Source organism: Vanacampus margaritifer, chromosome 1 (assembly GCF_051991255.1).
Source record: "Vanacampus margaritifer isolate UIUO_Vmar chromosome 1, RoL_Vmar_1.0, whole genome shotgun sequence".
In the NCBI taxonomy this organism is placed as follows: domain Eukaryota; kingdom Metazoa; phylum Chordata; class Actinopteri; order Syngnathiformes; family Syngnathidae; genus Vanacampus; species Vanacampus margaritifer.
The window spans coordinates 57,757,048-57,770,725 of NC_135432.1; the positions used below are offsets into that span (position 1 = coordinate 57,757,048).

General features: G+C 41.4%; 1 protein-coding gene and 1 pseudogene across 1 annotated transcript; both read left to right on the top strand.

Annotated features, from left to right (window-relative positions):
- Positions 1-7,385: 7,385 nt before the first annotated feature.
- On the top strand, positions 7,386-9,870 carry htr1b (5-hydroxytryptamine (serotonin) receptor 1B). The gene has a single exon (XM_077557112.1). The coding sequence runs from the start codon at positions 7,487-7,489 to the stop codon at positions 8,780-8,782; it is 1,296 nt and encodes a 431-aa protein (XP_077413238.1). The 5' UTR covers positions 7,386-7,486; the 3' UTR covers positions 8,783-9,870.
- Positions 9,871-11,788: 1,918 nt separating this feature from the next.
- On the top strand, positions 11,789-11,897 carry LOC144041932 (5S ribosomal RNA; annotated as a pseudogene).
- The last annotated feature ends 1,781 nt before the right edge of the window (positions 11,898-13,678 follow it).

Here is a 13,678-nt window from a genome sequence, read left to right on the forward strand (position 1 = left end):
TAATGAACATTTTATGGTATTTTTCTGCTTTTGCTTTGGCCACTTTTTGGACATTTTGTGTAATTTTTAAAATCTTTTCATTTACCTTTCGTCTCTCTTTTTCTGACAACTTAAATATTTGGACATTTTTGGAATATTTCATTATTATTATTTTTAATCTAAATCATTAATTCATTTAAAGAATACTTTATCTAAATAATAAAAATACATATGAAAAAAAAAACAATAGTTCCTACTATTTATTTATTCATTATTTATTTATTTTTTAGCTCCACAGGGAGCCACAGAAGAGGGACTAAAGAGCCTCGTGTGGCCCCGGAGCCGCAGGTTGCAGGCTCCTGGTATAGAAGAATTTCCAAAGTTGACTCATATTTGCTGTCATGGGGGACTAGCATGGCTGAAATTATGCGTGGTTTGACCTAATCTGCATATGACTTAGCCCATTTGTGTGTTTCAAAAATCCAACGTGCATACATAAATTCTGCTTTCCTTTTTCATCAGCTTTTTGGGATCTCACCACAGGAGTGTATTTATATAGGCTTTAACTTCATAAAGATTTAACTTCATAAGCGTAGAGCAGGGTCGATTTTAATGCATGCAAAGCACTTTGAGTTGCACTCTGTACAAGTAAAGTTTGATAGATTGATTGATTACAGGGCAATTGTGCTCTAAGAGATCCAATTTAACAAAATTATCGATTAATTACAAATACAGCTGGTGCCAGTTGGAATCCTTGTGCTTCCTAAACAATCAGTTTGTTGTTTGACATTGGAGCATAGAGCAAACCAATGTCACCCCTTTAGATTGGTCATTAATTTGTAAAAAAATAAATAACACACATGTGGGACTGGCCATTAACGGTCTGTGAAAAAAATAACATGAAATTGACCAAATTTTAACATGGGCTGTTTCAGCCTGACGGCATGGAATATTTATAAATCAATAGCAGTGATACATAGTGACAGGCAGAACATAGAAGGTGTAATTAAGCTGCATATCCACCTGTTGCCATTCAAACGAGTCATATCTTCCTTCAGCTTTTTCGTCAAGTTTTGTTTCGTCTTTTACTGTTAGCGACAAACTGCTTCAAAGTTGCAGTGGCCCGCTGACAGTGAAATAACCACTTTTTCCCTTCCCGGATCTTCCAAAGCCAAACACGGCTGACCTCGCGGCTCAGCGTGGTCACCTCCCCCGTGCTGTCCCATTATTGCTTGGACGAGGTTAAGACATTCCCTGCAGTGGTGATTTTTGGGTAGGTGGAGGGGGGAGGCATGTGACAACCAGGGGATCTGCCCTCATTTTGGAGTTGTCCTATTTGGTCACCAGTGCTGTTCTTTGGCGACAAAGTCGTTAGAAGACTACACGAACTCATGAAACGAGCGCTATTAGTGCTGTGGTTGTTGAACCGATGTCAAATGTTAATGATTCTGACTCGATTAATACATTTCAATTATCAATTATCACCATGACATAAATCACTTATGCAACTCCTCCTTTTACCTCTTATTTAAAGGGGCCATATGGAAAATGTTTTTGTATGCATACAGTTGGGTCTGTTACGTGAAATTTCTTGTGAAACTGCAGCAGAGGCGGCAGAGGTGATCAGTGGCTCATGCGCCGTCGCCCTCGTCATCGTAATCGAGTGGAATCGTGATGTGTCGAGATTCCCGCCATCTCGTCGAATCTCACTTGCTTTAAAAGCTCTATTTATGACTCATTGTGATGTGAACCTGCAGAGAATCCCAGCCTGACTGACTGAACCAGCTTTTCATTTCTTTTTGGTTCATCGGGTTCACTTGGTAGCAGATGCAATGTGCAGCTGCGCGGAGTGTGAATGATGCTCTAAAAACCGCCAGCTCAGGGCTTTAAGTAAAAACATATGGACTAACCAGCAAAAATATGCCAGGTGGTCAGGAAGGTGAATTCTATCGTGAAACCATTTACACTATTTATGAAGGTTAATGGCTGTATTGACCAGCATGGGAAAATCCATTAGGTCAATTTGCGCATTTGATTGACACTAGAGAGGCCATCCATCCATCCAATACATTTATTTACCCAAGTAATCAAGATATACACCATAGCAGGGGCGGTTCTAGGGGGTGTTGACAGGGGGCCAGTTGTCCTCTTCAATCTGTGCCTGCCCCTCCCTGGAAGCCCTCTACTAAATAGTAACGTTTGTGTTACACCACATCATTGCCACAAGGGTATCACATGCTGATTTGATATATTATGATGATACAAAGTGACGTAGAGTGCCCCCCCCCCTCCCTTCCCCCTACAAGTAAAAATGGTCTAAAACCACGACTGTACCATTGTGACTAAATAATGGGACACTTCATCACAATGCCATTTATTCATCAATTAATCAATCTGGTTTCTTTAAAGGAACATCAACCCAAAAATGTTCTTTATAATAATATGTTGTATTTGTCACGGTGTGGTCACGGAGCGGCATGGTGTCTGTCGACGTGTGGAGTGGAGGACCCAAAATGCAGGGAGGCAGGAGAACCACAGCAGGAGTGCAGGCGAGACTGGCGTGCTTTATTTTACAAACAAACACTAACCAGGCTACTGGTTAGTATTAAAATAAACAAGGAACTGAAAAGGTACAAAACTCAAAATGACAGACAGAACTCCGGGGGTGACCGTGACAAGCGGCAATGATCCCACAAGGACTGATCACCACCCGGGAACTAAATACACCCACACAAATTAGGTTAACTCATCACACCTGGGGCCAGGCACAAGTGGCTGAGGGCCCGGATTGGTCAGCCTGCGGAAGGGCAGGAATCCACTCAGGACCAATCGGGACCCTCAACCAAAACCAGGCCTTCCCAGACATGACAGTATTAGACTAAACATGCCATTCCGATTAATATTGCGTCATTGGGCGGCCATTTTGCCACTTGCCGTTGACTGAAAATAACATCATGGTTGGATATTAATTAATTAACTATTATTAATTAATACCACATATTATTGTGAGGACAATTTTTGTGTCGACTTCCACTTTGATCTTCCAAACATATTTTTGGACAATTGCATGCTTCCAATTTTGTGGGAACAGCTGGGAAAAAGGTACACGATGGCGTGATTGGATACGTTGCACATGGAGGACGAGCTTCATTTTCTTCTATTTTCCCATCCTGTAGTTCATTGCGGCCTTGCGTCCCAATACTTTTGCCCATATGTCAAACATTGAACTGCGGGTGAGAAGTCAGAGAACGATGACAGTACGTTAATATTGCTCGGAAAAATCTCAACGTGTTGCGGGTGTTTTATAGGACTAAAAATAAGCTTTTCAGAGTCAGCGGGAGATAGGATAGATAGGATATGTAGTCTGCGACTGTGCTTTGCCCAAATGCGCCCAGAGATGAGGTGAGATTACACAGAGTGTGTCTGAGAAAATGTTGCTGCTGCTGCTGCTGCTGCTGAACTGGGTCGCACCCAATAACGTAAAAAAAAAAGAAAAGAAAAGATGTCGAGATATATTGTATAAAGATATCTTTGAAAACAAATGAATATTTGCCATTTAAAAAAAAAAGGAATTAGAAGAGCATGAAGCACGCGGGCATGACACAGCGGAACTATGCATGTTTTTGGGTGTTGAAACAAAGGTGCGAAAACAGAGAAAGTGGCTGCCGTAATAGAGTGCGCGCCTCTGCAATAGGCCTGGCATCCGCGGCAGGTCGAGGACTGCAACAATCATGAACTCGCAGGAGGGTGCACCGACGGTTTGGCGGCATAACAATGCACAAGGGAGCTCATTCATAGGTGCTCAATGCAAATCATTTTTTGACGAACCTAATCTTCAGCTCTTATCTTCTCATTGACATGCAAAACATCGCCCTTTTCTCTCGTCATCATTCTACATGAGCGCCTATTCCCGACCCACTTCTATTTCCATATATTTCATTCGCAGCCATTCGGCCATCTGTCTGCTGATGGCAGCTCTGACTTTTCGCCCTCTCATCGTAATGGCCTTTTGTAAGACAAAGAACCATATATGGTCACTTAAAGCCAAGGAAATACAATCAATCGGTCAGGTATCAGTCAGATCCCGGTACCAGGTATCAATACTTTCCCATCGCTATTAAAAAATGAACACCGGCTCACAATGGGCTTTTCAATGACTGCAAACAAAACATCCACAGCATGTTATTTTACATTTACCAGACACTTCATTAGGTACACCTGCACAACTGAACGAGAGCCAACCTTCCTTTCCCCCACAAAGTGCTCCCAGGTGCCTTAATAACTTGTGTGTGACATGATTTAATGAAAGCCCCGAGGTTCAAGTCTTATAGTACACTGAAGTGAACTGACATAAGTTAAGTAACGCCCCCCCCCCAATTTTTGCCTCGCTGAGATTTTCTGTTCTGAGGGTGCTAGCGCACTCATGTAATCCACTGCTCAAACCAGAAATGTTTAGAAAACTTACAACAGAGACTTTGTTTACTTTGCCAGTTGTTTAATTTCACACCTGATGGGTGGGCTAGTAATTCAGGGTTCCAGCGGATTTTATATAAACAATAAAAAGTACATTAACCATATGTCACATTAAAAGATGATAATGCCCAATTAACTCATTCACTGCCATTGACGGCTATAGATGTAAAAAAAAAATCACTTTATTTCTACAAGGTAACATTTTTTTCCACTTTTGTTAACATAAGTATGAAAACCTAGAAAAAAAATGATTGTACATTTAGAACAGATATAAAATTTGTGATTAATCGTGAGCTAACTAGAGAAGTCATTTGTGATGACGTCATGATTAAAAATTTTAATCGCCGGATGCCCCTAATTTAATTTTAATTTTTTTAAATAGAAAAGATTATTGAAAATTAGAAAATAATTGAAATTTGTTTTTTTTAAAGAGGATTAAAAAATTTTTTTTTAAATAATTAAAAAAAGATTTAAACAAATTGAATTATTTTTTTTAAAGAAAAGATTATTAAAAATTTAAACAAATAAAATTTTATTTTTTTTAAAGAAAAGATTACAAAAAATGTGAAAAAAAAGATTAGTATATTTTTTTAAATAGAAAAGATTATTAAAAAAAATAATTATTTTTTTTTTAAATAGAAAAGATTATTAAAAATTAGGGGCGTCAGGCAATACACATTTGTAATTGTAATTAATTGCATGATTTCACTAGTTAACTCACAAATTTTATATCTGTTCTAAATGTACAATAAAAAAATGTTTTCAAGGTTTTCATACAAAAAAAAGTTTAACTAATGGAAATAGTTCAAATGAATTTTTATGTTCGTCAATGGCAGTGAATGAGTTAATTATTATACGAACAAATAATGCAACCAAAATCATAAAAAACTTTACCTTATTATATATAATATGCAATCATATATATCAACTTGAGCATTATAGGTATACCTAATGTTTTGCCCACTGAGTACATACTGCACAATGTCCCGCATGTGTGGTCCATCTCAACCTGTCATTTTCCACATGGATGCTTTTCCTGCAAACAAGGCCATTTCCAGCCATGCCCTCACATGGCAGCGGCATCTTCACAGCCTGGTGTCAGTGAGCCATTACGAACATCAGCCCCAGCCGTTTAGGTGCCAAAAGCTGCCCAACTCAATTGTGTGTGAGCACCAGCTCCGAAATTCTCCACGCATGTGTGGAAAAGGAGGCGCGAGTGAGCAGGGTGATTCAAGGCTACACGGGGACAGCAGACGTGCTTTATGATTAGATTTTACTCATGGCTTTATTATTATGGGACAGATTTTTAGAGGTAGAAAAGGTGAGTCTAAAGTGAGAGCTGGTGGAGGCCATTAAAAAGACAAAAATGACAAAAGTATCTTTAAAAACAGATATTAAGTGAACTGCTTTCACAATTCATAAAAAGAGGTTCTTGCTTTCTTGTAGCACAAAATGGACACACACACTTTAGGACTTGTTTTTTAATTTGAAAAGGAGACTGTCAGAGCTGTCAGTCCACCTGTTGAGCCTTAGATCATCTGTTTTGTTTTGTTTGAATGTTTGTTTATATATTTGTTAATTTTTCAATTTTTTTATTTTATTTTAATGGGTCGGTATTGTGGGGGGTGGCGGCCTGGGGATTTGTTTTTGAACTATGTAGAGCACTTTGAGTTGCATTTTTTTTGTATGAAAAGTGCTATACAAATAAAGATTGATTGATTGATTGATCTGACCTGCCCATTCAGACCCATCAACCAACTGGCGACCAATCCTTTACCAAATACCCTTTCAACCACTAAGCCACTAATCAACCTTCACAACCTGCCTACCCAATCATCAATATTTTCATCCACTTTCAAGTGATGACTGAACAATCCATCCATCAACAACGAAACACCAATTCCCCTTTTAACCAAACTCGCCCAACAATTTGCAAATCAACCTACCCAAACAACAAAACATGTTCCCAACTAAGCAACCAAGGTTGCATCTATCTTTCCAAACTCTCCAGATCAATCAATCGATGTAGCCATCCATCTATCCACACAAAAAAAGTTGCTTTATTATGATGTCATCATCCATCCATCCATTCGGATTCAGCCTTTTCATTCCGATGGAGGTGTTTATATGGAGCATTTTTATTCCGTTTTGCCGTTCGGATTCGTTTTAATCAAAATACATGGCTCCATGTAAACCAGGCTTTAGTTGACATTGCTGAAGCAGAAATTGACTTGATGGTGTCTCGAAGCGTGAGATTGGCATGCATGCAAAGTGCAAGATGTAATTGGAGACTGCCTCACACCTTTGATTACGCATCTATGTGGTGTGTAAATAATTTGGTCAATTAACTGATTTCTACAGTGATTCAGAGCAATCGTCCTACACTGATGTCATATTTATGAATGAAATAGGATGCCATCCACCACACACATCCGCGGTGCTCCAAATCTGACAGACTACCTGCGCCTTAATCAAATCCACCAATATCACATCACATTACACCACCTGCGCCACAACTTAGACCTGCTTCTAGCTGGTCTAAATTCTTGTCTACTTTTTGTCACCAACTTGCCAGATGCACCGGGATTTGTGGCAACCGTTTCACTCCTCGGCACTTCAGAGTTTGAAGAACATCACTCGTTGTCTAACATGTAGACACACACACACACACACACGCACACAACTGCAGACTAGAAATCCAATTACATCATCTCAGCAGCTATTTTCCAGCTTTAAATAATTCATAAATATTTAAATTTAATAACATGTGCATATTGTACCTTGCGCGACGTGTGACGGGCATCCCAAAGTGACAAATGACCCACGGGCACTATGACCCAGCAAACAGTCTGGTCCTTCATGGAGACATCAGTTGATGTCACAGACTGTATAAAAAGCAGCACTTTGAGGTTCGCCTCGTCAGTCAACCGATGTGGGGCTCCAAGGAGGCGCGCGTCAGGAGAACTTTCCACCTTATGCGGATTATATGTCCCTCACGCGTTGGAACGGCAGCACATCATCACGATGAAGAGGGATGAACTTCTATCCCCCCGGGGAGTGGATTACAAGTGAATCACAGAATCATCCTTGCCATGGCGTTAAGGAGGCGACTTTCTTTGACTTCCACCCCCGAAGTGTGAGACGGCGCGCAGAATATGAGCCAAGAGTGACCGGAGAAGTGATGGAGGGCGCCGGTCAAGTGGAGCCCACCCAGCTGCCGGCGAACGCCTCCAACATCAGCCAGCCCGAGGATGCGTCCGAGGCGGGCTGGAGCGCGCACAGCCTCGCCTACCAGATCGGCCTGGCGTCGCTCCTTTCCGCCATCACGTTGGCCACCAGCCTGTCCAACGCCTTCGTGATCGCCACCATCTCCCAGTCCAAGAAGCTGCAGACGCCCGCCAATTTCCTCATCGCTTCGTTGGCCGTCACCGACCTGCTGGTGTCCATCCTGGTCATGCCCGTGTGCGTCCTCTACACGGTCATCCACGAGTGGACGCTCGGCCAGGTGGTGTGCGACGTGTGGCTGTCGTCGGACATCACCTGCTGCACGGCGTCCATCCTCCACCTGTGCGTCATCGCGCTGGACCGCTACTGGGCCATCACGGACGCGGTGGAGTACTCCAAAAAGCGCACGCCGGGGCGCGCGGCCGGCATGGTGGCCACCGCCTGGGTGATCGCCATCTCCATCTCGCTGCCGCCGCTCTTCTGGAGGCAGGTCAAAGCGGACGAGTTGACCAGCTGCAGCGTCAACACGGACCACATCTTCTACACCATCTACTCCACCTTCGGCGCCTTTTACATCCCCACCCTGTTGCTCATCGTCCTCTACGGGCGCATCTACGTGGAGGCGCGCAAACGCATCCTCAAGCAGTCCCCCAAGAAGAAGAAGAAGGCGGCGGGCAAGAGGCTGACCTCGGCGTACTTGGCCACGGGCTCCCCCGGATCCAACGCCTCCACCAGCCCCTTGCAGGGCGGCAGGCACGACGCGCCGTCCAGCGACACCAACTCGTCCACCAGCGACAACCAAGTGAAGGTGACTCTGTCGGACGCGGCGCTGGAGAAGAAGCGCATCTCGGCGGCGAGGGAGCGGAAGGCCACCAAGACGCTGGGCATCATTCTGGGCGCGTACATCGTGTGCTGGCTGCCCTTTTTCATCTACACGCTGGTGGTGGCCGCATGCGACGCCTGCGTCATCCCCGAGCTCTTTGACTTCTTCACCTGGCTCGGCTACCTGAACTCGCTCATCAACCCCATCATTTACACCATGTCCAACGAGGACTTCAAGAAAGCTTTCCACAAACTGGTGCGATTCAGATGCTGCAGAGGGTGATCCTTTCATTGATTTTTCATTACGAATGTGATGCCATATATAACAATTCAAAGCCATGGCGTGTGTGAAGAGGATGAGGGGGGAGTAAATACACGCATTACTTTATTGTATTGGTTATGACATTGATGGGTAAAATACAGGGGGAAACTAGATTCCATTAAAAAAAAAAATCTATGGATATCATTGCAGGGTGACTGTTGTCATGGATAAAAATACACAAAAAAGGCAAAAAACAAACAAAAAACATGAACAATCGAAAATATCTGTATTTAAAAAAAAAAGCCTTAACAAAGATAATAATGCTCACTTTTGTTTGCATTAATTTAACAATATTTATATTTTTATTGTAATATTTTTTTCCATTATTATTTATTTTATTTATGTATTTATTGTATTTTCATCCCTTAAATTCTATTTGCACCTTTTATTTAGTGTGATGGTGCACTTCATCATACACAGATGTGCTCCTCACACTTGGTTTCCTCATTTATGAACACAAAAGAGTCCAAATAACAACAATCTCACATTTAATTTGAAAAAGGAGTTTTCTTATTATTTTTTAAAAAGGCAGAATTTTTTGTATCCTGCTTGTATTGAATCAGGGGTGGGGAAACATATGACTTGTGGGCCATACATGGCCCGGATGAGCACTCCGTCCCATCTGCCGTGTGATTCTAAAAACAAATAAAACCTCAGAAAATGAAAAGCCTTTAAACATTTGACCCCTAAATGTTGAAACTTTATAATAATAAACATTTGTTGGATAATTGTATCAAACTTCACAGTATCTGAAATGGCCCAATGGGAAGGATGTTCTCCACGCCTGCGTTCGATATCCTCATCGTAAACTCGTCTCCAGCTTTGCACACTTGTGAATCAGATGTGTATGTGTGCGTATTTTCTGACCACTTTTGATATCATGCTTCTTATGTTTTCAAATGTCACACAGATAAGCTGTGTGGGCTGCTATAGTGTGTGTCTGCAACGTGATGTTTGACCTCCACAAACACACACACACACACACACACACAAGGATTCATCTCTTTCCTCTCAGAGATGCTGTGCAATAAAGAGAAATATTTCAAGTATCTCTTTGGCCTGTTGTTGTGGGGGCGCACCTCGTGTCTGAGTTAGCGCTACAGAGTACAGACGGAATGCATTTGACTTTATTTCTATTGACATTGTAATACATTGTGATTAACAGGGCAAGTTCCCATGTGACATCCTCTCGGCACATTTGCAGATCCACTCAGTAGCTTGAGGCTCTCACAACCTTGTAGTCCGATACATCGCAACAACAACAACAGGAAGCAATGGTAGCTTACACCACCCTGTTAGGAAAGGCTGCTCGCAATGCCAACACACACACATGGAATTTTTATATGGCTCATCACGCATTGACAATGCACATGAGCTCACACATGTATGCACACTAATATTGGAAAGGATACACAAATATATGCTTTAATGGCTATATTATGAATCCATGCCCACATAAAGCCATATAAGCCGACATAAAACTCAAATTTCCATCCCATTATTGTGGACATATAACCTTCACTAGGTGCTATCAAATTCTACAGCATTGCGTCTGAAATATGAATTGAATCTAATAGTCAGTAGAAGCACATTATGAATGGACTATCTGACAAGCGCCATAATCCGTATGTATCCCACTATGTATGCAATTTAGGACTTAAAAGCCTTGCACATCCCCGTTCTTTACATGTTACGATTCTGACTGGCGTATACACAGTTTCAAGGTTATACAATGAATTATTTTGCAAGGTGGCATAAAGCTCCATTTCTGACGTATTACCGTTTTTTTTATATTCATGTTGTAGCAATGCTTTCCATACAAATATTTACTGTAATTCTGATTCTAACACCTCATTAGCATATGGGCAACTTCGGACTCTCAGAGGCTTTTGTTTGATACAATAAAGTTCAGTAAGAGAGTGGAGACATTGGGACAAAATGCAATGTGAATGTCTGGCAAGCAACTCCTATAGCACATATTCAAGCCTTTTCTATAGGATTTAATTTCCTGGGGAATAATGGGAACACAAGGAATGCATTCAAAGGTCCAAGGGCAGCCATTGTAAAACCTTTATTAACGTTACAGCCAATGCTTGAAGTCACATTTGACCATTTAGACTGTCGTGTAAGAGTAGAAATGAGTTTACCACAACATTAGTACAACACAAAAACGATAAAACACTGAATAGAATACTAACATAAGGAATGATGGAGGTGCAAAATAAATTAATCGCTGTTAATTGCCTCCCCCCAAAATATTCTACATTAAATTTGCTATTATGTGGGCTAATGTTAATGCTAGCGCCTTGACATAAGAGTGACCTGGCTTATATGTTTTTGGCATCCTCGTTTTGGACAAATTTTGTTATTTCACTCGCGAATGCAAAGTAGAGATATGAGCGGCAGCGCTCTATGTTGGCAGTAAGCTCAGTTCAACTCACTTCACAAAAAGCATCCGTTTGTCAAATTGTGAACATCTCACCAACAAAATTGTCTTCCAGCTGTAAAATGCCACTCCAGTTGAAGTTTGGTGTCAATCTAAATAACAAACAAAGATAATTGCACATCATATATTTAATACAACTAAATTACATCCCCCACTTAGCTAATGCTAACTTATAATTGATAATGCCGTTGACATGCTAATAGTTAGCATCGGTGGTTGCGGTTTTACAAACCACAAAGCAATGGCTTTTTTTAAAAACACCTATTGTAGAACAAAACATGTAGATAGATAATATAACAATACTCACATGCATATATTATTTATCCTCTATGAAAAATGATTAATATTAAAGCAACTGCCTGAGTTGTCATTGAAGAAGAAGTCATTCTCTCTACATGCAACATTGTAGCTATAGTTTCCTTTAGAGGGCTGTTTTGATGGTGAAATCCATATTAATGTATAATTATTGCTTCATATTATTACAAGTTTACATTTACTGTACAATTTGTTGTTGTTTTTGTCCTCACGGCCATACTACCCTGAGAGCGCCCAATCTCGGAAGCTAAGCAGGGTCGGGCCTGGTTAGTACTTGGATGGGAGACCGCCTGGGAATACCAGGTGCTGTAAGCTTCTGCGATTGGCTGTCAACCAGTTCAGGGTGAACCCTGCCTACTGTCCGAAGGTTAAGAAAATGGATGGAATGCGTATTTTAGCATAAAACTGTTACTTACCTACAACCAGAGTGCGGAAAAGCGTATAGAAAATTGATGGGCTACGAAAAAGAAAAGCGATGTCATGCGCTGTCATGTGTTTTTATAAAAACGTCTGCATTTCAGCCTACAAGAACCCCACTTGAAAAACATACAAGAGGATGATTGCGTTTTGCCTAATTTAAAATTCAGCAGGTCAAGCACAGCACATGTAAGCAGTTGCAGTTGCGACCCGATCAGACTCGACTCGGCGAGTGCAAAAGAGCAGGGCGAGGGTTACCGGCCTTGCGGCACTGAAGATTGGATCGAAGTGGTTGTGTATTGTTAGATATTATTAACATTTAAATTCTTTATTTTCATATATTAACCATTGTTATACATTATTAACATCTTAATTCTTTATATTAACCATGTTGAAAGGTTTTATAGACGTGTAAAGCAAGTAGTGTTGAACTCAGTATAATTTGACCTTAAGCTGGGACATATTATTTGGTCTAGAAGTTCCTTCTCTGTGGGAAAACACATTTGGTCCTTGAGAACAGAATCTGTTTTGAACACGCACCCCTGACTCTGTTTTCGCCATCGCTCACGGAAAAGTACCCAGAGAGTATGTTTTGTCTACAAATGAAAGAGAGGCGGTCGGTTTTAACTATAAGAAGCCATTTTACACGCGGAAGAGGCACATTCGGCGCTCTGAATTCCACCACTAAAGTGATGAATTGGAGTCTGTTACGATGTCCAGAGATCTCTGTTAGATTAAAATCATTTTTGCAAAGGCGTTTTTTCTTACATTAAATCTGTCTTCAAGTTTTGGAACACGCAAAGAGGACAAATAATTTTATTCTTCTTCAGTATGTGTTGGGCGAATATCAGTGGTACCAAGACACAGAAACCAATGAGTTACCATGACCCCACAACCAAGAAACTGCCTAGGCCCCGAAACCCGCCCCATCTGGCAAAGCCAAAGTGCTCCGACACACCGCAATGGACGGGCGGGGCCTCAAGGCACACCAACCATAGTCTATCTAGCAGGAGACCCACCACCCGTGTAATTAGTGTACTTTCCATCCGGTCACACATATCAAGTCCCAGATTGGCAGATATGACCTTCAGGAATTTCCATGTGAGTATCCCATAAAAGGTTTATGTGCAATCTCTCATTTTGCCACTTGACTGAAAATGGCACCACAGGTGTTCAGGGCTCAGCTATTAATTAATCACAGCTCACCTGTTTTCTAAATTTAGTCACGTGATGTTCACAAGCCGAGCCGCGATTGGTCATTATTTTTTGGCTACTCTACTCACCTCTGTCGTTATCACAAGCTAATGCGGCTAGGCTAATGCTGTTAGCTAATGGCTTTGTTCTTTGATACAATTACCAATCCAGTTTTCCATAACATGTCCTCTTTCGAAGCCTGAATGTTATGGCAATATAGTGTGTATTTTGGTGAGAAAGTTTTGTTAACGTACTTGTGGGATTTTCTTCAAACAAAAATGTCTGTCACGTAGCACATCCATATTCTGTTCAACAAAAACGCTAGATATGATTTTGTGTATCCAAAGAATTCCTCTTTTGGTTTGAGCGTTGTCATCAGCGTCCCCTGCAAACAAGCCCTCTGTTGACACGGGATGATTGCATCTCTCGAACAAATACATTAATTACAGCGCGTTTTTTCCTATTAGCCCAACGCGCTGCCTTGC